At 38.1% G+C, this 27,803-nt stretch overlaps 2 protein-coding genes across 4 annotated transcripts in view; both read left to right on the top strand.

Moving 5' to 3' along the window:
* Positions 1-17,372, top strand: part of dock9b (dedicator of cytokinesis 9b) — a 55,139-nt gene extending 37,767 nt beyond the window's left edge. For all 3 annotated transcript variants that reach the window (XM_087791558.1, XM_087791557.1, XM_087791559.1), the window contains exons 26-52: positions 515-586; positions 654-800; positions 879-962; positions 1,028-1,139; positions 1,220-1,398; positions 1,537-1,644; positions 1,709-1,820; positions 2,522-2,652; positions 3,409-3,523; positions 3,587-3,653; positions 3,734-3,781; positions 4,067-4,194; positions 5,415-5,530; positions 5,603-5,740; positions 6,740-6,922; positions 6,987-7,100; positions 7,176-7,391; positions 7,466-7,523; positions 9,340-9,446; positions 10,449-10,571; positions 10,764-10,877; positions 11,556-11,702; positions 12,312-12,522; positions 13,769-13,959; positions 14,028-14,128; positions 14,218-14,356; positions 15,289-17,372. In XM_087791558.1, the coding sequence (XP_087647684.1) occupies positions 515-586; positions 654-800; positions 879-962; positions 1,028-1,139; positions 1,220-1,398; positions 1,537-1,644; positions 1,709-1,820; positions 2,522-2,652; positions 3,409-3,523; positions 3,587-3,653; positions 3,734-3,781; positions 4,067-4,194; positions 5,415-5,530; positions 5,603-5,740; positions 6,740-6,922; positions 6,987-7,100; positions 7,176-7,391; positions 7,466-7,523; positions 9,340-9,446; positions 10,449-10,571; positions 10,764-10,877; positions 11,556-11,702; positions 12,312-12,522; positions 13,769-13,959; positions 14,028-14,128; positions 14,218-14,356; positions 15,289-15,399 (3,372 nt within the window). In that variant the 3' untranslated portion in view covers positions 15,400-17,372. The remainder of the gene's footprint in view (positions 1-514; positions 587-653; positions 801-878; positions 963-1,027; positions 1,140-1,219; positions 1,399-1,536; positions 1,645-1,708; positions 1,821-2,521; positions 2,653-3,408; positions 3,524-3,586; positions 3,654-3,733; positions 3,782-4,066; positions 4,195-5,414; positions 5,531-5,602; positions 5,741-6,739; positions 6,923-6,986; positions 7,101-7,175; positions 7,392-7,465; positions 7,524-9,339; positions 9,447-10,448; positions 10,572-10,763; positions 10,878-11,555; positions 11,703-12,311; positions 12,523-13,768; positions 13,960-14,027; positions 14,129-14,217; positions 14,357-15,288) is intronic.
* Positions 17,373-18,876: 1,504 nt separating this feature from the next.
* slc15a1b (solute carrier family 15 member 1b) lies at positions 18,877-27,104 on the top strand. The gene is made up of 23 exons (XM_087792379.1): positions 18,877-18,883; positions 18,956-18,987; positions 19,076-19,160; positions 19,684-19,825; positions 19,926-20,045; positions 20,110-20,209; positions 21,050-21,159; positions 21,241-21,293; positions 22,291-22,373; positions 22,447-22,533; positions 22,597-22,686; positions 22,756-22,800; positions 22,948-22,980; positions 23,055-23,143; positions 23,257-23,338; positions 23,418-23,534; positions 23,701-23,841; positions 23,907-23,953; positions 24,486-24,593; positions 24,654-24,768; positions 24,836-24,973; positions 25,656-25,763; positions 26,541-27,104. The coding sequence occupies exons 1-23, from the start codon at positions 18,877-18,879 to the stop codon at positions 26,778-26,780; spliced, it is 2,172 nt and encodes a 723-aa protein (XP_087648505.1). The 3' UTR covers positions 26,781-27,104.
* Positions 27,105-27,803: the final 699 nt, after the last annotated feature.

The following is a 27,803-nucleotide window of genomic DNA, read 5'->3' as shown; positions in this document are numbered from 1 at the left end:
GGTTGCTTCAATCAAAAACATATTTTAGATTTTTCGATTAATAGTAAAGAAATACTTTTACCTTCATAACTAGTTTGCGATTGAAATGTTATTAAAATCATCTAGATCAAATGCGCTCATTTAGACAGCAGGTGGCAGCAGTGTTCCGTACATCACTTAATCAACACGTTGAACGAAGAAGAAAATAAATCCTAAACTTGTGTTGCTTGTTTCAACAATATTATTTTTTAACATTGGTACATAGACGAAATCAAATACTAAAACTAGCTTTATATATTACTTTAATTTTATTAATATACAATAAAAACGTCTTTTTGATTTAATAAACATTTCGTTTAAATCCTTACAGTATCTTGATACTTATTTTAACTTCTCTGTAAAAAGAATAACGTCCGTAAGTATTTAAGTATTACCTGTGAGGCTGAGTATTTGCTTTTGACTCAATATCTTTCTATAAGTATATATTTTCAAAAGATATACATTTTGTTTTCCTAACATTTGATTTCTGTTTTAGCACTCGTGGTACTTCTTTGAAGCTTTGGTCAAATCGATGGCTCATTTTCTCATGGAAAGCGGGAAAGTGAAGGTAGACTCCTTAAGTAAATGAAGTATTTTATGAAAGTACGTCCTCATATTGTGTTCTCATCCACCAGTTCTCCAGGAGCCAACGTTTCTGTGCCTCCTTCTACCACGCCGTGGAAACTCTGGTCAACATGCTGATGCCTCACATCACCCAGAAGTACAAGGACAATCTGGATGCGGCTCGCAACGCCAACCACAGCCTGGCATTTTTCATTAAGGTTGGATCGCTGGACCGCAGCTCCTCATTTAATGAGGATTGATTGTTTTTAAATCACTTATCAATTTTTGACATGCAGCGCTGCTTCACCTTCATGGACAGAGGGTTCGTTTTTAAGCAGATCAACAACTACATGAACTGCTTCATGCCTGGAGACTCAAAGGTTTACCCAATTTTATACGATTTTTCAGTTTTCTTGCTGTCTTGACATTAATTTTCTCCTGTTAGACCTTGTACGAGTTTAAGTTTGAATTCCTGCGGGTGGTCTGCCATCATGAGCACTACATCCCTCTCAATCTTCCCATGCCCTTTGGCAAAGGCAGAATACAGAGATACCAAGGTGAGCAAAAGTACATTTTACTCCACGCATTTATCTTAAATCTTTAGTCTCACGGTAATGTCTGACAATGACCGCTGCAGATCTTCAACTGGACTATTCTCTGACTGATGACTTCTGCCGAAACCACTTCCTGGTTGGTCTTTTGCTGAGAGAAGTTGGGGGGGCCCTTCAGGAGTTCCAAGACGTCCGTCAAATTGCCGTCTACGTTCTGAAAGGGCTGATGATAAAACACACCTTTGATGACCGCTATGCTGCCAAGGCTAGTACTGTTCAAGCGAACTGAAACATGGAACTAAAAAACACTGATTTTGGTTAAATCTGATAATTACTATGATCTGGCAATAAATACTGTATCATCGAGACTAAGTATTTGTTCTTAACTTGCATGTAACTCCAGAGCCAACAAGCTCGACTGGCCACGCTCTACCTCCCTCTGTTCGGCCTGCTTCAAGAAAATGTCTACAGAGTGGACATCAAGGACTCCGTGCCTCTCATCAACAACAATGTAAATCAAAGTGCACCTAAAAATGCTTAATTTTGTTCCTGAACTTTGCTGATGATTTCCCCAGAATATGCGGGAGGAGATGCTCTTGCCCAACTCCATGATGACTCCTCAGAAGCCAGGAAGTTGCATTGAAAGTGCTCTGCACAAGGATGTGTTCGGAGTTATATCAGGAACAGGTAAATCTTACGTTCAACTTTGAAGACCACTTCATATGACTGAACTACACACGGGTCTTAGAAAATATAGATATGGTGATATATATCACATTATTCTTTCCCACAATACTGTATCGATATTAGATGCTATGGTTTATAGTTCAATATTGTGTGGGTAAAATTAAGATCATCACATTTTTTTTACAATTAACATGCCGTTATTCACCCTGATCATTTTTTTGTTGCAATTACACATCCTGCTGCTGGATGGCAGTTAATTGAACATTAAAATCCCACGAGATGACTGAGGACGAGAGGATACAGTTGACTCCAGCAGATTTTAAAGCTTTTTTTTCGACATAATTTGGATTCAAAACACATTAAAGAGTTGTGAGATCTATAAATTCTGCAACAACAACCAAGTACTTGGAGCACAGTATCACAATATATCGTATCATTGCCCCTGTATTGGGATGCGTATCGTGCCAGATTCTTGCTAATACAAAGCTCTTGAAATAAGAAAAGATTTGTCATTCTTTTACTGTTAAATATTTTCACATTGTGAAAATGTCTTACTCAAATAAGAGTTTGTTTTGCCCCAAATAAGTGAAAGATATTAGCTTGAGTTTTAAAGGTTTCTGGTTTCAACATCTGATAAGTTGCAGCTGACACATTAATAATAAAAGCAGAACATTTCAACAATTTTATTTTTGTTATCACAGCCTCCCCTCACAGCTCTACTCCCAATGTCAACGCCGTCCAGCATGCCGACTCCAGAGGTTCTCTGGTCTCTACTGACTCTGGAAACAGCCTTCTTGATAAGACCTGTGACAAGAGAAACTCTTTTGAGAAGGTAAAACAGAAAGTATATTGGATATGTGAAGTTTATCTTTGGAAGAAAATACTCCCTGTTAGAATATTAGAGTGATTTGTGGTATATGGTTTAGACTTATTTTTAAAACAGACACATGTAAGTCTTGATCTGATCTGTTTGCTTTTAAACGCACCCCCCCCTTAGAGGCCCCACACCTCCTCCACTCCCTCAATAAGCAGCCAAATTAAGGAGAGATTTACCAGGAGACACTCCGTCAATGTGCCTCCTCTGCCTCTCAACCCTGTGGAGCGAGCCACACCCCAGAACCGTGCAGCCAAACGGGTCACCATGGACTTCTCCCTCCTCTCTAAACCCTTGCCGAGCGTTCAGGACAGTGACCCCGACAAGGCCGATGAGGCCGGTCCACAGCGTCTCACTGAGGAGAACATACAAGTATTCTTGTTCTTCGTGTTCCCCTCTTTAAAAAAAAAAAAAAAAGATTGTACAGAATCCAGCAAACGGCTGCGTGACCTACTTTAAGCGTCAGTGTGCAGGTGTCTGTACAATACAACAGAAGAACTCTCCAGAGTGCTTCCACTGGTGTGATTTATTCAGCTGAGCGGGAGTTTCCTCTGAACTTTCCCTAAAACGTTTCCTTAAACATCAAAGTCTCACTATCTCAAAGCTGCCAGTATTCTCAACCTTTTCTATTTTCAAGTTTGGGGTTTCAGAGTGATTTTTTTTAAACCTCCTTAAAGCTTTTTTTTTTTTTACAAGCGTGTCTTTCTTGTTCAGAGCCAGTGTGCTTCAGCTCTGGGCAGCACTCTGCTGCGGTGTGACAAGCTGGATCGAGACGAGGTCAGGAATCTGCTCATGTGCTTCCTGCATATCCTTAAAAGCATGTCAGAGGGTAAGAGATACGCTTTACTGTGTAAATACTCAATCATATCCTAAAAAAAATGTTGTATTTCAGAGGCTTTATTTGCATACTGGAACAAAGCAGCTCCCTCTGAACTAATGGACTTCTTCACTTTAATAGAGTAAGACCACAGAAAACATTATTTACAAGCAGTTACAAAGTACAGAGACAAAGAACTGAGATTTTTCTTTCCTCCTGCAGAGTTTGCCTTCATCAGTTCAGATACATGGGGAAGAGATTTATCGCCAGGTATTTTTATTCTTTTCAATTATATTTTTAAAGCAAATAAAGTCTGGCTGAAAACAAAACGCAAAAAAAAACTCCTTTAACCCTTTGCTTTCACGTTGATCTCTCATTAATAACGCTGCTGACGTTTTATTGGCTAATTCTTCCTCTCCTGCATGGGTAAGTTTCCCACTACAGTGCATGATGCTTACAGAATTAACTTATATTTTCAATCTTAAACTGTCAGTTCTGGTAAGGATAGTTTCTCTGTTTCTCTAATAATGTGTTTTTTTTCTCCTCACCTTACAGGAGTCATGAGGGGCCCGTGGCTCCAGACAGGAAGTCTCTGACTCTGCCTGTGTCTCGTAACAGGGCTGGGATTCTTCATGCACGTTTACAGCTTGGAACTGTAGAGAACGCACATACATTCAACAATGGTAGGTCTGCGTGAAAGGCGTCACTATCTTTTCTTTTTTTTTCCTTAGAAGAAACGATTTATATTTTGGTTGTTTTTGCCGACATCTAGCGGTTATTGTTTGTCATTGCAATTAAATGTAAATCTCATGACTACAAGATGCGCTAAAGATAGTACAGCGTGAAAAGAACAAGCTTTTGATAAACATTTTTTACATCCCATTTTCGGATGGATGGATGGATACGGGTTTATATAAAGAAAACGTTGTTAACAGAGACAATCAGTGGCTTGTTTGAAACATCTTAAAGTGAAGTTTAACGAGAATAAAACTGTAAATCAGTAACTCTAGTGATGATGATCATCATCATCTCTGAGCTTCATCAGAGTTTGTTGCTCACCTGCAAACACACAAGCACATTATTATAACATTTATAAAATAGAAGGGTTTCCTGTTTACAAATAGTCATCGTGTGATGTTTTATTTAAACAAGTGTGATTTTAATGGAGATATCTCTGATCACGTGATCACACGAGGGAAACTGACTTATTCATGCAAGTCAGCCTTTTTTATGAAGGTGATTAAATCCACACATCCTTCCATCATGACTGATGATCCGTCCATTCAGTGCCACTCATCTGAGTTAAGTGCTTACTTATATTGAGCTTATTTGATGAAGGTACGTACTTTGGACTTTATCATTATAAAAGTAGCTTGTGCACTACAGTATCAGTATTTTAACGTTTCTAGGCAGTAATGTGCTGCATGATTTTTTTCAATGGAGAAAATTGGCTGCACACTGTAAACACTGCATTAGAAAGTTGAAGCCTCTAGTTTTTTTTTTTTATCTCAGGCCAGTGTGTTTTTTTTATTGGAATTGATTGTGAAAGTGAAATAATTTCCATCATAAATGTCTGCTTTGTATACAGATTATAAAAATGTAACTTAATTTATTTTTAACAATGTTCCAATGAGTACTTATCTCAAGTGAATATTGTCATAATGTTATCATGTGTAAATCATTTCACCAGCAATAAATACATTTCTAGATCGCTGTGTAATTATTAGTCATAAATCATGGCCCTGAGCTTCATTCTACCTGCCAGAGTGAGCAAACAAGGTGAACGTGGGCAGTAACTAGCATGTGTGTGCTTGATCGTTATCTCCCAAAGCTTAAATAAACCTGCAAAACATGTGCAGCCTTGCCTTACATCTCTAGATGACTGTTTTCCCTCCTGTTCCAGTGTACTCGCACACAGATGCAGATGTGAGCAGCCAGTGTCTGCTGGAGGCAAACGTGTCCACGGAAGTCTGCCTGACGGTGCTGGACACGCTCAGCATCTTCATCATGGGGTTCAAGGTACCAGCAGTCGTTTGAGGTCAAGGCCTGAAACCTCATTCAGCTGCATAAGTCCTCTTATCTGTCCTCCAGACTCAGTTGAACTCAGACCTTGGACACAACCCACTGATGAAGAAAGTCTTCCAGGTGCACCTGTGCTTCCTACAGATCCCTCAGTCTGAGGCCGCTCTCAAACAGGTCTTCACCTCGCTCAGGACCTTCATCTACAAGGTGCATTAGCTTCCCTTGGACATTCCACAAGTGCTTTTTATCCAAGAAAGATGAAAATAACGTTATAACAAAGGATAAATTATAAATGCCCCTAATAAGTTGGAGAAACATCTACACAATAGGGTAAAACAAGATGAATAATTATGTAATGATGTTATAAGGACATGAATAAAAATATTTCAAATGATTATTTAACTATATACTGGCTAAATTTACCAAAATTGTGAGATATGGAGGAGAAAGTAAGTGGTGGATTATGAGTCTTACAATTGTAGAAAGGAGCTAAAATAATTGAAATGATATTTTTAAAATATTTATTAAATGAAGTTAAAAATCTATTGTAATGTGACCTTTTTTAAATTACAGGGGGGTCTTCTACCTCCCTTTGCCCCCCTTACATTTGTCAAAAAGGAACAAAGGAATAAATCTCATGTATGCATTAGTATGTATGCAAAAAGTGGACGAAATTTGAATTGAAGCATATAATGTAAAATATATCTCCAATTTATTTGGTCGGATCAGAAATATTCACATACCGGTAAATTCAATATTCAAGACAAATAAAAAGAAAGAAAAGAAAATGACGCCCAAAATAAAGTACAATCTAGAATATAAATAGCACTTAATAAGAACTAAATAACATTTATAGTTTTCTACATTCTCAACTCAAAAAGAAAAGAAGCAAAGTAGTTAGAAGGTTAGAAGAGTCGAAGATGTTCATGTTATTAATGTGAGTGATAAAGAAGGACAAGATCAGAAAGGGGTAGAGAGAGACAGTTCATATGGAGAAGTTTGTAAACAAAGATGAAGAACGGATGAGATGATAAACACCAGGTATAAGTAGAAGAGGAAGACAGCCAATGAGGATTATGGATGTGTTGACACATGTGTTGTGATGGAGAATATAGAGGGAAAATGAAAATCATTAAACTAAGTCTCTTTATACACTGTTTTCCTTCACCCATATTTAAAATAATCCACTATTTGACTCTCCTCCAGTTTCCCTGCACCTTCTTTGACGGCCGTGCGGACATGTGTGCGTCTCTGTGCTACGAAATCCTCAAATGTTGCAACTCCAAGCTGAGCTCCATCCGCGGTGATGCCGCCCACCTTCTCTACTTCCTCATGAAGAGCAACTTTGACTACACTGGTCGGAAATCTTTTGTCAGAACACACCTTCAGGTACCATTTGATTGTCCTTCTCCTGATGCAAGTTGTAAAGTGTTGCCTCCGCATTCTTGCTCAGGTGGTCATCGCTGTGAGTCAGCTCATCGCCGATGTCATCGGCATCGGAGGAACCCGCTTCCAGCAGTCTCTGTCCATCATCAACAACTGTGCCAACAGTGACAAGAACATCAAGGTGATTTTTATGATCACATCACCAATAGTCATGTCCTTTTCAAAAATGTCTTATAGGACTATTTCTCCTTCTCAGCACACAGTGTTTTCTTCAGATGTGAAGGACTTGACCAAGCGCATCAGGACGGTGCTGATGGCCACGGAGCAGATGAAGGAGCACGAGAACGACCCGGAGATGTTGGTGGACCTCCAGTATAGTTTGGCAAAGTCCTACACCAGCACGCCGGAGCTTCGTAAGACCTGGCTGGACAGCATGGCCCGCATCCACAACAAGAACGGGGATCTGTCCGAGGTATTCCGTCAGACCAACACACTTTTATTTTCCTTTTTATATCCTTAAACTTTGCTTTTATGCTTCTCCTGCAGGCAGCCATGTGCTACGTTCATGTTGCAGCTCTGGTGTCTGAGTACCTGTGGAGGAAAGGTGAGTCTAAAACAGCAGTCTTAAAGCAGCCTTGAATTCGAAGCAGTAATTCCTGGATTCCTCTAATCTAAATAACTCAAAATCAAAGTAGATTATAGTTCATAATTTTGACCTTTAGAGATGTCAGATTTAAAAGATTAAATAAGGGATAGAGATTACAGTTGTCAACGAGCCAAGAAAAAATGGAGTTTGTTTGGTGAAGAAGAACAAACTTAGAGATGATTAAGATAAATGGAGCCTCAAAGAAGAACACAGTAGTGTTGGCTCCTCGTGTGATCCAGGGCCTAAAAATGTTATCTGTCTAAGTCACATGCTGAACAAAATGCATATTTACCAAACTGTCTCGAACAGGAAGTACTGGTCTGATTGGGATATTATTTTTATTTATTTTTTATTATTCATGGAGGCTCAATTAATATGAATTAACTCTGTTAGGGGAAGTCTCCGTATTATTGACCATAATTACAAATAAATCCTTTTCTCTGAATGATCTCTTCACAAGGTAAATTGGATTTATCGTGTCTGTCTGAGACTTGGCAGAGAGTGGAAGAGTTTATTCATCTAAACAAACTCTGCCCGCCAGGTGGCGCTGTGCTAGGGAAGCCTCGCCTCTCTGGTTGTGGGTGTGGTCTTGCTACAGTTTATAGCGAGAGTTGTTCTTGCAAAGGGATTCAGACACAGGAATTCAATTCTTTTGAGTCTCAGATGATCTTGGTTGGTTCTACAAGGACTTTCTATTGTGTTTCAGTCTATTGCCAGCTGGTCCTGCGCTGTTGATCTTGACAGACTTTAGTGACTTCTTAGCTTCCATTATTCAAATGGAATCTGTTCTTATTCTTGGAGACTTTAATCTTCATGTTGCTCACCATAAATAGCTCTGAAAGTAAGAACCAGAATTTAAAAAATTGATCCTGAAAGAATCTGGCAGCCAGGAAAGATTTTAAGGTTTAAAGATGTGAGTTATTCTACTAGAGCAGGTTAGAGTTTTGTATTAACTGCAGGCAAGACAGCTCCTACTTGTTTAGACAAGAAAATAAACTGTTACAATAGTCCAAATGCAAAAACGCATGGATTATAAGCATGTGACACCAGTTTAGAGCAAAACTGTCATATTCATTCATATGTCATTCACATGCATCTACTCTGATCTTAAACCTTTCAATCAGCCACATAATTTGACTTGGCTTAATACTTCTTATTTGACACCTTTTAAAAACAATCTGTCTCTTAAGGTCACGCTTGGTGAGGTCGTTCAGTCATAGATCTTCTGGAGAAGATGTTGTGATGCTCACTGAGCAGCTCTTTAATGGACGCACGTAGCCGGAGTGCACGTCTTTTGCTGTGATAAAACTGCAGTCAAAAGGTTTAGTGGATATTAATGTAGCGTCATCCCATGTTAAAGGACACCATAAAACAGCCAACCACAGAGGATTATATTCCATCTCCAGGAAATGTCCAAGGGTCGCTTGTTCCTTCCTGTAAAACGCCCTCCACCACTAAATTAGCCAGATAAGATCTCTCTTAAAAGGCACCATGGACCGGATATTCAGCTCACAGTCTGACAAAGATCTCTTATGTAACAAACCGGTCAAGAGTTTACTTGTTCAGTTCTTTTTTTCATGATGACCTTTCACACACATCACAAGAGCTTCATGTTCACCTAAATATAACCATTTCCGTTTATAAATGTTTAAAACTGTTGCTTATATACGTTGATTAACCCAGTTAAGGGTTAAAAATGCGACATCACATAAAAGCCAGTCTGTGTTCTTTTTTAAATCATTGGAATTCAGTTTGATCACATTTACACTTTTAGGAATGTTCAGACAAGGCTGCTCGGCTTTCCGTGTCATCACTCCAAACATCGACGAAGAAGCAGCCATGATGGAAGATGTAGGGATGCAGGACGTTCACTTCAATGAGGTAACATTGACAACTTGATCTTCGCTCTGATGAATATAACTTATTGTAAGTAAGTAAGTAAGTAAAGGTAATTTATAAAGCGCAAAAACAATACATAGTTAAAATACATACTTTTAAAGGCACGCATAAGAAAAACACAGGATTCCCAGAACATTTGGAAAAAGCCTGCACAAATAAAGATGTCTTAAGATGTTTCTTTAAGAAGTCAGTAGACTCCATTAAAAGCAGAGAGAGAGGAAGATCGTTCCAAAGCTTAGGAGCAACAGCCTGAAAGACTTTCTCTCCTCTGGTCCGGAATGCAGTTTGTGTGCTGTCACCTTTAATCTTGGCCTCCATCGTGTGATTAGCAGACAAGGAAGAAAAACGGTAAAAGGTTACTTGAATAAAGGTAAAAGTAAAGATATTAAATATCCCCTATAGTGGTTGGGTCATGGTTAATAAAACAACATCTAAAATGTAACAAAAGTAGTTTCTGTATTGCACATTTACAATAGTTAAATAAATATACATATAGTTTTTAAATAAACATTTTTTACATTATTCCTTAATATTATCGGGAGGGAAAACAATAGTAAATACTATGTGTAATCCAACTAACTCTCTGATGTGACATGACCTGTTTGACTAAAATAAAATGAATTTTAAAAACAAGATTTATCAATAGATATAACAATGAAGAAATAACGTAACGTTCAATGTTGTTCATTGAAAAAAATTGATTAATTAAATCATTTCTGTAACGTACAGATACAGTTGAAATGACATTGAGAAATTAAATATTTCTGTACAAAGTAATAGAAGTAAAAATGTAATATAACCAAAATTAAATACCAAACCTAAGAAAAAAAGTTGTTGCTGGGTCTTCACAAGATATTTTGGATTCAAAATATTCCAAATGATACAGAAACATCATCAGAACTATATTATTTACTTTTTTTCGGACTTGTTTTGCATCTTTAAACCACAATATTTCATCAAGAATGGAATGGTCTCTGTGTGCAGGAGGTGCTGATGGAGCTGCTGGAGGAGTGTGCTGATGGCCTGTGGAAGGCAGAGCGTTACGAGCTCATCGCCGACGTCTACAGACTCATCATTCCCATCTATGAGCAGCGGAGGGATTTCGAGGTAGTTACACATGTAGCTGGAGGCAGATCTGGCATGAACTTCATATGATCTGTGCTCATGCAGACTCACTCTGACACTCTGCTTTCCTCCCACTGTACAAAAATACCTAGAGTTTAATTGATGACCATTAATTGTTGGGTCGATTAACAAAACTGCTGCAGTGAGATTTAAATTCTTTCTGATCTTCTGTAGAAACTAACGCACCTGTACGACACGCTCCATCGTGCCTACACGAAAGTGATGGAGGTGATGCATTCTGGGAAAAGGCTGCTGGGCACTTTCTTCCGAGTGGCATTTTTTGGGCAGGTGAGTTAACCAGATGTAGCAGGAGACGCAGTAGCACATATGAATTGAATAATCAACGCATTAACATGATTAGACACCAGCATCTCAACATCTACGTTCTTTTAAAAATGTTTCTCTCTTTTTTTCTTGACATTGGAGGCTGCGGTGAGTGTTTTCAGGTTCTTGTTTGTTGATCTCTTTGTGCTTTTTTATCATCATGTGTAAATATTCTTGTTTTTTTAATTGTCGATATAAAATAATGTTATGCAACATACAAAACGAAATGACCTCCTATATTATAGGTAATTTTAAATTTACATTTTTACCTGCATTGAACACCTTTTGCATGATAATAATTCGATCTACATTTATTTTGAAAAACCGAGCCAGAGAATGTTTAAAACAAACTGCTTGACATGTTCTATGATGAGCCTTTTTCATAAAGTTAAAAAATAGTTACATTTATGTACAGTATGTATACAGTATTTCATGATTTAAAATGCTGTATAAAATGTAATTAATAAAACTTGACTCATTGTTGATTTAGATATTTTCACTATGCTATTCTGTAATCTATAAGTAACAGTATGTGGGTGAAAAGTCTGCACAATTCAATGCAGTGTTCCACGAGAATCTTTTCCTCTTGTCGATGAACCTGCCGCCGCCTTGAGTCAACTCTGACACCTGCTCAACTTACAGGGCTTCTTTGAAGACGAGGATGGGAAGGAATACATCTATAAGGAACCCAAGTTCACCCCACTGTCTGAGATCTCCCAGCGACTCCTCAAGCTTTATTCTGACAAGTTTGGCCAAGAAAATGTCAAGATCATTCAAGACTCTGGCAGGGTGAGCCAACAGTTGAATCATTCATGGGTGAAATCAAAGCTTTCTCACCCAAAACCATGGTTGTGTTGATCAAGGAGCTTCTTTACCAACTTAAATGGAGCTCAAAGTGAAAGACAGTGCTTTACATTTTTACAGATTTATTTATATATAACCAAAGTGTTACCAAAGTTACAGGTCAGAAATATGTATCAAAAACAACTACACATGAGGACTGAATTACGAAACAGTAGCTATAATGTATCATAAAAATGGCATATAGATGATAAACTACAGATTAAATATCACTTAACAATGTGATTTGTATTGTATGGTCCATGAAAAGGTTATAAAATACTGCTCTACTTGGACCCCGGTAGTTCTCAAAGGTGCAATCATTGGCTCGTAAACTGTCAATAATGGACTCATCAGATCAAACACTGTTTGCACTTTGACCTACACGTGTTAAGAATAAAGTACCTTGTCATGCATCATCTATTTATCACCAGTTTAATAACAGCACTTTAATCAGAATAATTAAAGCGAATAATTCATTGGAAGTGCTATTATACAGTAAATGTATATATCTCCTCATAATGGTGTTCTTTTACTTCTGGTGTCTCGTCTGCACAGGTGAACCCCAAGGATCTGGACTCCAAGTACGCCTACATCCAGGTGACCCATGTGACGCCGTACCTGGATGAAAAAGAGCTGGACGACAGGAAGACCGACTTCGAGAAGAGCCACAACATCCGGCGCTTTGTCTTCGAGACGCCGTTCACCGTGTCGGGCAAGAAACAAGGCGGAGTGGAAGAGCAGTGCAAGAGGCGAACCATTCTGACAAGTGGGTTGAGATGTGGATTTGAATCAGAACTAACAGAGTCGTAAACATGGTGCAGTACAAGATCATAAATTGTCTTATCAATTGGGTCTTATCGTAGCTGAGGTGTCAACAGAAAAACTATTTTGTCTGTTATTATTGAGTTGAGTTGCTGGCTTTTATCACCAGTCGAGGTTTATTATTCTTCATCCAAAGTTCGTTGTTATTTTGACTCATGCTGACACCATTGACTGTAGAATAATCTAATAGTGTTAATGATTGTTACCATGATATGGATATAAACTCAGGGTTGTTGCTACGGATGTGTGTTCCTCCAACAGAGCTGTCAGCTGACGACACTCGGAAAAAAGTTTCCAATCAGAAAGTTGAGAATATTAGCAGATTTTAACATTTCTCAAAACACACGACTTCATATTACATTTGTATAATGTTATAATAAGTGAAGTTGTACTTTAAACCTGTACTTGTAGCTTTTACACCTTGATAATTTAATTTTTTTAAGGTTTCAACAGATAGATAGATAGATAGATAGATGGATGGATGGATGGATGGATGGATGGATGGATGGATAGATAGATAGATATAAGCAACTTTCAAACTAAGCTAAATGTGTCATTTATATCTCTAAGAACTATGAACAAAACACATTCTTTTTTTTCTCTCTCAATGTATTTTGTGGTGTATGAATACTTTAATATAAAGTCCAACATTATTTAGTTTGTTAGCTTTCAGTGTCATATCTAAAATTGAATTTATATATTCGCTCTTACCTTCAGAAGATTGTTAACATACAGACTGAGGGCCTCTGATACTGATACTGATGAAACTAATTCAGTTTTATCCTTTTGTAGTTAAAAACCCAATCCGTAAAGTCTAACAGTGTTTCTGGCTCCTTATAGTGTCAAACTAGTGTAACTGCAAGGCCATGAATTATCTTTTTCACCATTGCCAGTTTTTTGTGTGTACATTTGTTTACGAAACGAGAGGCTGTTGTTGTGTCTCTATTTATCTTCCTGGAAAGTTGAAAAAGTCAATACTTGATATGATATGAAAACTCCGTCTCTAGCCCACTGTTGTACATCAGTTTGGGGGTCACATGACACTATCAGACTTTCCGAAACCAGCCCCCCATACAGAGTTACATAGTGAATAACATTGTTGAAATGTCTGTAATTACAACAATGATAATAATGATCTCAAAGGTCTACATGTTTAATTTTGGCCTTCTCTCTTCACGTATTCTCAACAGCCACCCACTGTTTTCCATACGTGAAGAAGCGCATCGCGGTCATGTACCAGCACCAGACGGACATGAGCCCCATCGAGGTGGCCATAGACGAGATGAGCGCCAAAGTGGCGGAGCTGCGGTTGCTGTGCTCTGCCTCTGAGGTGGACATGATCCGCCTCCAGCTGAAGCTCCAAGGCAGCATCAGTGTTCAGGTACGGACGTTGTTGCTTCGCTGAAGTTCTCATCCAGCCGGGCTCATGTCGTTGACTGACACCTGCAGGTGAACGCTGGTCCTCTTGCTTACGCCAGAGCGTTCCTGGACGACAGCAGTGCCAAGAAATATCCTGACAACAAGGTCAAACAGCTGAAAGAAGTCTTCAGGTAAAGTGGGATAAAGTCTTGATAAAAACTCATCAAGAAGTGGAAATTATGATGTAGCTCAATAACATACAATATCGTGTGTCTTGCAGGCAATTTGTGGACGCCTGTGGTCAGGGTCTGGGTGTCAATGAGCGGCTGATCAAAGAGGACCAGCAGGAGTATCACGATGAGATGAAGGCCAACTACAGGGATCTGACAAGAGAACTGTCCAGCATCATGCACGAGCAGGTAAGAAACACAAAGTCCACGTCACAGTTGCTAAGAACAAGAACAGACACAGGTTTTTGATCTATCGGAAAAAAAGACGGATCTTCCTGGTCAAAGTTTGTCTGTTATCTGGTCGTTAGAGTAAACTGTCTCATTTAGATTTGCACTGAACTAACACTGTCTCATGATCTGATAATCTTGTCTTTTATCTCCTCTTGTCTTCGTGCTCACCCGTCAGATCGGATGGTAAAGTCTTTTACATTTTTTTATGATATAGAAAAGTGTGCAATAAATGGACTTGATAAGCACTGAGGTAGTGCATACATCTGCCTAGGGCCAAAATCCTTTTAGAAAGAGCGCATATAATCTAATTTATAAAACAATCTTATGTATTGTTCACAGCAAAAATAAAGGGTCCTCAGTAGGATGTAAGCTTTTAAAACAATATTGATGAAAAATAAAATATGCCATTTTAAAAAGAAGAAATTCAGTTTCTGACCAACAGGGCTGCCGTAGTTCTCACTAGAAGCAGGAGCTGGATATATACAAGTCAATGGATCTTTAAAAAAGTCCAGATAAAAATAACCAAAATGTAAAAAATCTGTTGATTTTTTCATTATCAACATTTGCTGCAAATTACAATTGAATATGTTTATAACTTTTTGAGATATGGCTGATACACATTGACAAAAACTGAATGTATAAAAGTTAGGAAAATGTGAATGTGAAAAAAAGAATACAATTATTTTCATACAATAATAATAACGTATGAAACACTGAACTTAATACTTTCTAAATGTTAACAATTTTAGATATCAATAATGGTTTTAGATAGACATCACAGTACATGATAATAGTGAACCTGTCATATCAAGTCTCCTATGATCCCTGCATGTCAAAGAGAAACATTAATCCATCATGATGTTGGACCTAACCTGGTGATGTTCCTGTAGATAAACCCAGTGGAGGACGGCAACCGGAGCACGCTGTCGGACTCGTTGGGCATCTTCAACGCCATCAGTGGAACGAGCGCCAGTCCTCGCAGCTCCACCAGTCTCCTCTGATGGTCCAGGGATCGTCGCAAATCACCGGCTGAGTGGAACTGCTGGAGTGAAGCCAGTGATCCTGCAACAACTGTGAATAATCCAGACGCAAACTGCTGGGAATGCTGCTTGAATCACAACGGAAAAAATGGACTGGACGCCCCACTGGACTCTTTAGTACTGACCTGCATCCAAAATATGAAACATCAGGTAGAACTAGTGCCTGGATGGATTTTTCCCCAAATATGTCTTTATAGAAACTTTTATATTTATATATTTCTCTGAAAAAAGATGCTCATCAAGTGTTTTGATCACCTATGAAAACACTTCAAAAGACATTCAAGGTCCATAAAAGATCCTTCTTAAATATGGTTGAGCGGAAGTTTAAAGGTCGATAATAGATACTATAATTCATTTAATGAACCTCTACCACTTTTATTTGACTCTTTTAATATTTACTGTCATTTGAGCTTCAACTGTTTTTTTACTGGCACCCTTTTAGCATCAGATGGACCTGTAACGGTAAACATTCTCGACCACTCGCCTCTGTTGCCTTTTGTTCCCAGCTGTACCAGAGGGACCAAACTTTGACCCCGATATCCTCACAAGGCAGTCGAACTGCTGCTGCTGCTGAGGACGAGTGTCCTGGTTTACTTTAGGAATATGTGTTGCTCAATATGACTAACAAAAATAATGTTTCAACTAAAAACAGTCATGGCTCAAGTAGTAGAACTCTTTAACTAATGATGATCTTTAGTATAAAAATACTTTCCTTTGAGTTCAGACACAGTGTTTTCATATGAAAGGTTGAGAGATTTTTGAAGGTACCTGAAAGATAAAATCAGAAACGGACACAACAAGAAAATGTATTACCAAATATACATTATACAATAATGGATTTATACTTTGCAGTTACACTTTTCTGATCCCAGCTGGCGCCAGAAACAATATTTTCAATTGTTGTCTATTGTGGTGTAAGTAAGTTAGTAGGTAAGTAAAGGTTATTTGTAAAGCTCTTTCTCAGACCAGGGTCACAAAGCGCTTTAACAATCAGAAACAATACACAGTTAAAATACGTGTTTGCTTTTAACACTAGATTAAACCAAACCAAAATTTTGTGTATCGTTACAAGCCCAGCCATTTAAAAACAATGCGTTAATATGTCAGTTTGACAGATATTTATACAAGTGATTCCATAAAAAGAAAATGAATTCAAGAAAAACTCTGTAAATTAAAAGGAAGTAATCTTGAGAAAAATAATGCTATATTGGCAATAATAAGTAAGTAAGTCATTCTTATTTATATAGCGCTTTTCTAGACCAGGGTCACAAAGCGCTTAAACAATCAAAACAATATTCAATAAAGTACATACTTTAAAGATCAAAATAAAACTGATTACACAACAGGAGTTCCAGAAAATCAAGGAAAAGCCTGAACAAATAGAAACGTCTCAAGATGTTTCTTAAAGGAGTCAGTAGACTAAGGTGTTGATTTAATTCCAATGATTACCAGGAAAACTGACTATATTTCATGTTCAACTCTCCTCAGAGTGTCATCTTCAACGTCTTCGTCTGTTCTATTTCCGTCGCTCTTCCTCAAACGAGACGTTTCTGAGTGCATTCAAGTGCCACTTCCATTGAGGTTCTTCAATTGTGGTTCTCACTGTTTTTACACGACGCTGCACCCGCTCTCCAGCGACGATCTCTGTCGAAAATGCCATATTTTACTGGTCCATGTGTTTTAACGTGTTGCTTCTTGAAATATGTTTTGACTCCTTCTACTCTTCCGGTGCAATATAAACATATATATATTGACATGGTAATCCAATCACTCTTAGATCTATTTTTCGTGTGCAATATTTTGGATGATTTCAAAGTTCGGAGTGTAATCAGTTTTCTTACTCATCTTGTACAGCTTTTTTATCTGGAGACATTTTTACTTACTCTGTGCTAATGTACATATTTTGAAGACTTAATAAAGGCTGTCAGACTTTCTATCAGCAGATTTCTTTATTTAATTAATTTGTTATTTTATGTCATATGCCACCTTTTTCCATTATTTATTATTTTATTTGTCTGATTCATTTATATTTATTTAACTCCTTTTATAAGATAAGATTGAATTGATTGTCAGTGTCTATAATCTTCACCACCTGTTAACAGTAGTGATGGTGAAGCTTCATGAAGCAGTGTCATGTTAATTAGAGGTCAGTAGGTGGCGCCATCAGTTTAAAAATGATGTGATGTTTCATTAGAACAGTTGTTCAAAACAAAGGAAAATAGTGCAGAGACCGCCATCTAGTGGACTCTGGAATATCGACACTGTTTCATGAAGCTTCATCAGACCTTCAGGAGTTACCAGAGCCTCCAAAAATACACGTTAGTTTGTCATTCAGGCTTCCATCCTTGTGCAGGAGCTTGTTTTGTTCTGTGCTGAGTCTCTTTACAATATGTTCTGGAGGCTGGGACGAGTTAAATGTTGTCATACTGGTCAAAATACTTGACTTAATCTGTAGTATATTTATATATTACAGATTAATATTAATATTAACAGATTAATGTATATTGCAGTACTATCTTTAATTTGTCTTGTGAAATTAACTTAAAAATTGAAATTTTCAACACATTTTACACTTACTTTTATAGAAAATGTGTTAAATCTAGTAGAGAACTTGAATTTTGAATTAACATTTTTGCAATTACGGGTCTGAAGGATTGAAAACATCTATATTTACAGACAGGAATTAGAAAACATTTACTATGATGGGAAAATGTGCTTAACATACACAAAAGTATAAACACATATATTATATTATGACTCATAAAATAAGGACACAAATAGAGAAAAAGAAGTGGAGAGAAATTGACTGGCAACCACATTTTTTTGTGTGTTTCTGTGTGTATTCTGTACTTTGAAAGATGCTCACAAAATTAACAATCAATAATTTATTTTATTTGTATCTATTCAACTTGATTTCATTCATTAGTCTTGGTGGAAAACTTCAATGACACTTAAGTAAAAGACAAATTATACATGTAGATATTTATATATACAGTATATTATATTTTTAATTTATATTAATGTATATCTAAAGAGTTAGGAACAAAATGTGTGAAGTAAGTCAAGGAAGTAAGAGTGTTATTAAAAACAAGGAAACAAACTTGTCAACAACATTCCTTCATGATCAGAGCGGGAGTCATTAGCGCCTCATAAATACACTCAATAACGCAGGTGAACGTGATCTGAGCACGAGTCGAGCACATTATCAGTGCATCTGTATCAGTGCTTCCACTGCCAGGTAGTTACTGACTGACAGACGCACACGCACGCACACACCTGGATGATGGTCGACCTTCAGTCCAGCATCGGTGGGTGTTGACGGCCAAGAGTTGGGATGGGAAGTGATTTAAGAGACGGACCGAGCTTTGTTCTTCAGCATATGTTTGTGTCCGAGTCTCACTCTGTTGTTGCTGGATTCTGTCTGAGGAAGATTCAAACATGGGGGGTGAGTAAGAACTTCTCACTTCTGGCTCTTTTATACATGTTTCTCACTTCTTCTCTTCATGTATTTTGGCAGAACACGACGAGAAAAAGAAAAAGTCGAAGAGCGTGAGTCAAAATTGTCTTTAAATAAATAATGTACTTGGAGTTAAATCAATCATATTGAAAAAAAACTTTTGTTCTTCGTCTCCACCAGGCGACAGTTTTTGGTTTCCCGATAAGCATCTTCTTCATCGTGGTCAACGAGTTCTGTGAACGATTCTCCTACTATGGCATGCGAGGTGAGAGAATCCTTGTGACACATTTTGATTTAATGACACCATTAACTGGACATTAGTCTCCATTGATCATCAGTTTATTTGTTACGTGTCACATGAAGGATTATATTGACCTTGGACTGATCGAAAAATGTCTTATGCAATGAAAATAATATTTAATTACAACTATATTAATCATCTTGCATTTTATATTTGGACAAATTAAATGTTCATATACAAAAATACACCTTCAGTTTGTAGTTAATACATTTTGTTAGACACTTTCTTATCCCTGTTTGAACAACTCTACCGCTTGCATCTCTGTTCATAAGGTTAAAACAAAGCTTGTTTTATTTTATTTTTTACTAATTTGCTCCATTAAATGTGTCCACATTATTATAGCAACAGCTAGCTAAGAAGTGTTAGCTGCTCTTTAGAAAAAAAGGAGTACTTAGAGTGGCAAAATTATGGCTTTTAATGTCTTAAAAATATCTATAAATATATAAATAGTTTTTCTAAATCGTCAACTCATCTTTTACCCTTGCAGCCGTACTCGTCCTGTACTTCAAGTACTTCCTGCAATGGGACGATGATTTCTCCACCTCCATCTACCACGCGTTCGTGGCCCTCTGCTACCTGACCCCCATCCTGGGAGCCATCATCGCCGACTCATGGCTCGGCAAGTTCAAGTACGTCACCGTCCTCACCCCTCAACTTTTTTTTTTCTTTTTTTATAAATCTCTATCAACAAAAATAAGAAAAATAAAATGGTCCTCTCGATGTGTGTAGAACCATCGTGTACCTGTCCATCGTCTACACCGTGGGCCAGGTCATCATGGCGGTCAGCGCCATCCACGACATCACAGATTACAACAAGGACGGCGAACCGGACGACCTGAAGCTTCACGTGTAAGTTCAGCAGAGTTTAGAGATTTTTTTCCAGAAGTGGAACTTGACAAGTTGACTCCTGCAGGGCTCTGTCCATGATCGGCCTGCTGCTGATCGCTCTGGGGACCGGAGGAATCAAACCCTGCGTGGCTGCGTTTGGTGGAGACCAGTTTGAAGATCATCAGGTGAGTCCGGACGTGGAAACTCTGCTACAGCGACAAACAATGAGTTTACTTCAGTGAATCCTCTGCTCGAGTTAAATCATAAAACTAATCATGTAGAAGTTCTTCTGAAAGCTGATTTTATTTTACACTTTTTCTTTGCTGCATAATTTTATTTTTTCATATTTTTTAATAATAACAAGTAAATTTAACTAAATTTTAAGTCCAGAAGTGGGTTTTTTATAACCTTTATTGTACATTGAATTTAAAATAAATTATAAATCATATTTTTGAAATCAGAACATATTTATTGCCAGTGTTTTCTTTGTGTGTAAAAAAATATTTCAGATAAATAAAATCCAATAAAATTATTGAAAAACTGGGATATGGAATGGACTAAATAATAAATGAGTAAAATAAAATAAAATAAAATAAAATAAAATAAAATGCATTTATAGATAGATAAAATATTTGAACAATTGGGATATGGAATGTACTAAATGAATAAAATAAAATAAAATAAAATAAAATAAAATAAAATGAAATGAAATGAAATGAAATAAAATGCATTTATAAATGCATAGATAGATTGATGGATAGAGTGATGGGAGAATGAATAGAAGATTATATGAGTTGACGTTCACTGACCTCGCTCGCCCTGTCACATGTGTGACCGACATTATTATCGCAGTACTTTGAACAATTGCAAAGATATCAGGGTTTCCTTGTCAGCACTTTCTCGGCCCGGTTGTTGATTAACAACGGTGTGCGAGTGTTTTATCGTGGTTGTCAAGGACAGAGATAAGCCTGCGGGACTAATAACTCTGTAATTACCGTTAAAGGCTGTTATGTGTTCTCCAGGAGAAACAGAGAGGCACCTTCTTCTCCATCTTCTACCTGTCCATCAACGCCGGCAGCCTGCTGTCCACCATCATCACCCCCCTGCTCAGAGGTACAGTGTCTTCTGTCGAGGGGTGCTAAGAACCAGGACATGTGTTAACGGTACATGTGTTCACGTGTTCAGCTCAGGAATGTGGCATCCACGTCAAGCAGAGCTGCTACCCGCTGGCCTTCGGAGTCCCTGCCGCCCTGATGGTCGTGGCCCTGAGTGAGTTCTCCTGTTGTGTTAGGTCCACATTATTATGTTCTCCTGCAGATCTAGTGACGCCCAGTGGTGCATTTGGGTACTAAACTATGTTTTATTCTCAATTCGACCTGGGATTATTTTGAAAATTAGTTTAAGCCCCGCCCACTAAAAAACAAAGTAACCACACCCACTCTGCTGGGATTGGTCAAGCTTTGAGGTTTGTCACTTCATGTCATACATCCCAGAAGTCTCGACCTCGAGGAGACTCGTTGTATAAACAAAGCGGGTTGTGATTATAGCTGGCTGAAGGAGGAGTTCAGCCATTATTTCATCTTTGTGACTCTGGTCTAGAAAGGATTATTATTATTATTATTATTATTATTATAATGAACTCCACTCTCGTAACCTATCGTTCGCCGAGATTTCAGACGGGGGAGAAATTTATAGTTATAACTTCAAAACATTTACCTTACCTTACCTTACCTTACATGGGCTTGATGAGGGTATTACTGCGTCTTGGAGACTTCAACCAGTTATATGTCTTTGTTGTAGGACTTGCCTTTTTTTCCTCACCAAAAATTTTAAATGAACTTTATCTAAGTAAAGGTTTTTGTCCTATTACTGTGTCTTTTAGGTTTCATGTTTAAATAAAATGTATATAAAGTTAAATTATATACAACGTGTGTCACTTCTTCTTTTGGCTAGTTATAAGATACAAATAATACTGGTGATGGTCTGATGAAGCTTCATGAAGCAGTGTCATTATTTTCAGAATCCACTAGATGGCGGTCCCTGCACTATTTTCCTTTGTTTTGAACAACTGTTCTAATGAAACATAATATAACTTTTAGAATGATGGCGCCACCTACTGACCTCTAAACAACATGACAATGCTTTATGAAGCTTCATCAGTCAATAATACCATTTCTAAACTAATACAATTTTATTTGGTCACACAAATATTTGTCAACACTATAGTGGTTGTGATCCGCCCTTCACGTGTGTTTGTCGTTGGCAGTCGTGTTCATCGTGGGCAGTGGCATGTACACCAAGGTCGCGCCACAAGGAAACATCATGGTGAAAGTGTCCTCGTGCATCAAGGTGCGTGTCTTTAAACGCAATCGACAGCTGTGTTTGTTTGATTTGTTTTTAATTAATTTCCTCTTTGCTTCAGTTCGCCATCCAGAACCGCTTCAGACATCGGGACTCTCACTACCCCAAGAGGGAGCACTGGATGGACTGGGCCGATGAGAAATACGACGTGAGTCCAGAAAACTGATCCCGAAGCCGAATCTTTTGTCTGATGACTCATCTTTTCTTGTAGAAACTTTTGATCGCCCAGGTGAAGATGGTGCTGAAGGTTCTCTTCCTCTACATCCCTCTGCCCATGTTCTGGGCTCTCTTTGACCAGCAGGTCGGTCAAGATGTTCCCTCCGAGGAATGATTCACACTTAAACTGGAAATAATTGTATTTTTCAAACAGGGATCAAGATGGACGCTGCAGGCGACCACCATGAATGGAGACTTTGTAAGTGATATACATTATTTATTCAGTTTATTGAATCATATATTATGTTTTCTACCTTTTTTTTCCCATAAGATTTCTTTCACATATTGATTATAAGTAGTTTTTACTCACACTTTTCCCACTTAAAAACGTGTTTTTCTTCTGCAGGGAGCTCTCATCATCCAGCCAGACCAGATGCAGGTAAAGCAAGTTTCAAATTGTGCCACGTTTCGTTTCCTCTGTATTTTTTAAAGCGTTACATTCTCTCCAAACAGACCGTCAACCCCATTCTGATTCTGGCTCTGGTGCCAATCATGGACAGTTTGATCTACCCGCTGATCGGCAAATGCAAGTTCAACTTCAGGTGAGATACTGTGGTTCCAACAGATCTTCTGACTTTCACTGTAAAAGTAAATAAAAAAAATGTCTTTAACATCACGTTTTGCACTGTCAGCATTTTGTTTGTGTTTCCCGCAGTCCATTGAAGAGGATGACGGTCGGCATGTTCCTGGCCGCCCTGGCTTTCATCGCGGCAGGTCTGGTCCAGATTGAAATTGATGTGAGTCACTTTAAACTTCACATAAATGCGCTCCAATATTAACCACAATTACACCTTTTAACTTTCAATTTTCTTGCAGAAAACATTGCCCACATTCCCATCGAGCGACGTGGTTCAGGCGAAGTTTATCAACATGGTTGATCGGACGGTACAGATTCGGGCTGGAGATCAAAATATCAGCCTGGATGCTTTCAAGGTGAATAAAATGCTATTAATATAAAAGTTGCTGTGGTCTTTAAAACACTGATTGCTTAAATAAAAAGCAATATCGTGTAATATTTGACCTCTTGATCCTCTAGTTTAAGTCAGTGAACAGGTGAAGTTGTAACTATGGTCCTAAAAATTTAATTTTTTTGTTTCAGTTCAACCAACAATATGTGACATTACCTCAAAAATTTTCCCTGGATCTGGGCGGGGGTGCTGTCTATCCGGTCAGTTTGGAAGGTGGGACTCGGAATTCTCTGGTCTTGGTCGAGGATGAAATGACGCTCCGGCATATAGAGGTGAACAACCAACCTGTTCCATGGTCTTCAAAACTTGACTCTAATTTGCTTTTTTCCCCTTTCAGTTCAATGACTTGAATAAAAAACCAGATAAAGGTGAAAATTCCATCAGGTAATTTTTTTATTTTTTTATTATTATAAACGTGGGACAAACGTCACCTATACAGGCATTTGTTTGGCATTAGAGTATTTATTTAACCTAATCGACAATCAGGACGGAAAAAAGATTAAATTAAATTCTAACTGAAATACTTGTGAGTCGATATATAGGTTTGCTTTGATACAGGTGTGAAGAAATTAAATAAAATAGAAATAACTTGAATAGAAATGATTAAAAAAAACATATAATATATATATAAAATAACATTTAAACCCAAATAAATCTAAAGAGATGAGAGGAGAGATGAGAGCAATCGTGGGTCTTACGTTTGCCCGATTACGGAAATAATCCTTATTTAATTAAAAATATATGTAATTTAAATTGGAAATATTCATATGTTCAATGGTCTTGTGTGATTAGAACTTTTGGATTGACCTCCACCCTTAAACCACTAAGTGGTAATTTTCAACCTATTTTGTGGAGAGGTTTGCGAGTCTATAGATGCTTAATAATGTTAATAATCATAAAACATGTGCTTCCTCAGAATTTTGAACGGCCTGGACTACGACTTGAACGTGACCACCACTGATAAGTTCTACTTCGACATCACGACCAACAACATGTCCGCTTACGCCCTGTTGCCCAACGGACAGTAAGAATCCTCTTCCTCGCCGCCGAGTGAGACGTGAGCGACTAACGTTTATATTTCTAGGCAGGACTTTGTCTTCTATGGTGAAGCCGGCCAAAAGTGTTCCTACCCTCTGACTCTGGCCTTTGGCAGCGCGTATACGCTCGTCGTCCCGTCCACCTTCAAGTTCGGTCCAGCTGTAGGTCTTGATTCATATTTAGCTTTTAGAATAAAAACAACCAGTTGACGTGAGTCGTCTCCCTCAGTGTGCTGAAAGTATCATCGAGGTGATGGAGATGACTCCGAACAGCTTCCACATGGCCTGGCAGATCCCTCAGTACTTCCTCATGACGGCTGGAGAGGTGGTCTTCTCCGTCACCGGGCTGGAGTTTGCTTACTCACAGGTGCGAAACATATTCCTGACATACCTTCAAATGATATCGACTTCATCTGAACACACATAAATCTCCCCGAGTTCATCATTTCACGAAGGATTAGTTTGGAATTTAGCAGGGAAAAGGGAAAAAAAAGGGAATTGCTAATGTTTCTTTTAGCCCCCCCTTCTGTCAGAACAGTGTAACTGCAGAGCGGAAGTTACTGTATAACGTCCTGCATGATAATTTGCGTGAAAAAAAGCTCTTCCTGGAAGTTACAGATTGTTCTCTTGGTTCTTCAGCCATGATGGAAATGAGTGTAACTGCCGTCTCAGACCCACACTAGGAACGCAACTGCATAACTTTTGTAAATTAACTTGGTCATGGTACATATGACATATGAAATAGTTTTAAGTAAAATATCTGGTTTATTTATAAAAATTAGTAAATAATAAAATAAAATAATCCTCTCATTAGACTCCATCATGGCTTCCAAACAAATCATTAATAATTATAAATGTATTCCCGTTCACTTCATACTATACACTATAACAGCCCATAACCATGAGTATTCGTATAAGCAGAAGGGAACATTACGGGCAATATTTAGCAAAACATCACATTTGCTGTCGCACTCTACTCATAAACGTGCCTTAAATGAGGCGTTTAAAGTGTATGAAAGTGAGATGAACTCTGAACGTTGGCTCTGCAGGCGCCCAGCAACATGAAGGCGGTGCTGCAGGCTGGTTGGCTGCTGACGGTTGCCGTCGGCAACATAATTGTCTTGATTGTCGCGGAGGCAGGATCGCTTTCGGAGCAGGTGGGTGAAATAAAAAAGAACACACTTTAAATTAGGCAGAGTGACTCACCTTGTTTCTTTTACCTGCCTTTATCTCTTACCCTACTTTTTTACCCTCAATTTTTCTTATACCTGTTGTTTTTTACACAAATTTTTTTACCCTCAGTTTTTCTTATACCTGTCGTTTTTCACACACATTGTTTTACCCTCAATTTTTCTTATAGCTGTCATTTTTACACACATTTTTCTACCCTAAATGTTTCTTATACCTGTCATTTTTTAAACACATTGTTTTACATTGCTTTACCTGCCATTTTTCTTATATCTACGTCTTTTTCTTTTACCCAACATTTTTTTTCCCCAAAATTTTTCTTACACCTTCGATTTATTTTTCAATTAAACTTTCTTTAGCTACCATTTTTCTTACACCTGCTGTTTGTTTACCCAACAATTTGTTTTCACCTGCAATTTTTCTTATACCTTTTTTTCAACCTGATATTGTTTTATTACCAAACTTTTTAAACTGTTTAACCTTATTTTTTTTAAAACCTTCTGTTATTTTATTTTTTATTATCTCCTGTTATTTCTTCAAGTTTTTCAATCAAGTAATTACATTTTACATTTTGTAATGAAAAGTTATGGCTCACAAATGATCTGCTATGGTAGGATTAATTGACAGTTTGGATTCTTTCCATTCTTATCCAGCTTTGTTTTCCCATTTGAAAATGTATAAATACGTCAAAAACCTCCTTCTGTCCTGCAATGATTAAAACATTGACTGTGACGTTTCATCATCAGTGGGCCGAGTACATCCTGTTCGCCTCCCTGTTGATCATGGTCTGCTTCATCTTCGCCATCATGTCCTACTTCTACACCTACATCGACCCGGCCAAGATTGAAGCCCAGTTCGCCCACCTGGAGCCGGAGGACAAGAAGAAGCCTTTTGAAATGATCCGAAATGGCTCGGAGCGTCGCCGCGGGAGCAGGAGGGGTTCGGCTCCTGATTACGAGGAGGTGGTGATACACACCAAGATGTAGAAGGACTCACTTCTGGCGACCACTTCTGGTTCAGCTGGACTAACTCAGGGTCGAGGACTTTGTGGAGGACATGAAGAAAGGATCCTGTGACTCACGTGATAAATACTGGATCTGTATTGATTATTCTTTTGTATTATTGAAGAGTCATTTTGCACTGTGTAGCAACTTTTATTTGTTTCATCAGATACACACGACTGCTTGTGTTGAGCTTCTCTGTAATGACTGAAGGTTTTCTTATTCTTTCTCAAAACTGTTTTGACTTATATTAGCCTTTAATGATGACAATCTGTTTCCTCACATAGATTTTATTGACTCGAACGAATGTTTGTAACATATTTTTACATTGTATCTGCTGTGGTTTGGGGCGTCAGAGCGACACAATCAGGCTGTGTAACAGTAGCTGGTTTTATTCTGTATTTAGTTGTTTTATTTTGAAATAAAGTCATTTGTGATACTTGGGATTCCTTCTTTTATTTACACTCTTCATCTCTAGACCAGCATTTGTTTCTGTGATGGAAAGGTGTGTGTTTGTTTCTGCCACTGTGTTGTGGTGGTGTTTTTTTGTGTTCATTTCTGGCGGTGTGTTGGGGGTGTGTGCTTTGTTTCTTTGTTACAGAGAAATGTGTGTTTTTGACTTTGTGTTGGAGTGTTGTGTATTTCTGCGCTGTGTTGGATTGTGTATTGTTTCTGTGTATGTATTTCGGCCTCAGTGTTGGGGAGGTATTTGTTTTTATTTCTGGCTGTGTGTTGGGTTGGTGTGTATATCTCTAGCTTTGTGTTGTGGTGTGTGTGCATCTCTGACTTTGTGTTGGGGTGGTGCGGGTATATCTGCCTTTTTGTTGAGGTACTCCATGTGATGAGTTACTCCATATACTTTATGTATATTTTGTGCCTCTGATTTCAGGTAGTGTGTGTGTATCTCTGCCTTTTTTTGGGGCTGGTGTGTTTAAATCTCTACCTTTGTGTTGGGGTGGTGTGTGTACATCTCTGCCTTTGTGTTGGGGTGGTGTTTGTACATTTCTG

This window comes from Callionymus lyra, chromosome 5 (genome assembly GCF_982586985.1).
Source record: "Callionymus lyra chromosome 5, fCalLyr1.hap1.1, whole genome shotgun sequence".
NCBI lineage: Eukaryota > Metazoa > Chordata > Actinopteri > Syngnathiformes > Callionymidae > Callionymus > Callionymus lyra.
The sequence above is the reverse complement of the archived record's forward strand: the minus strand, read 5'-3'. Positions and strand labels throughout refer to the sequence as shown.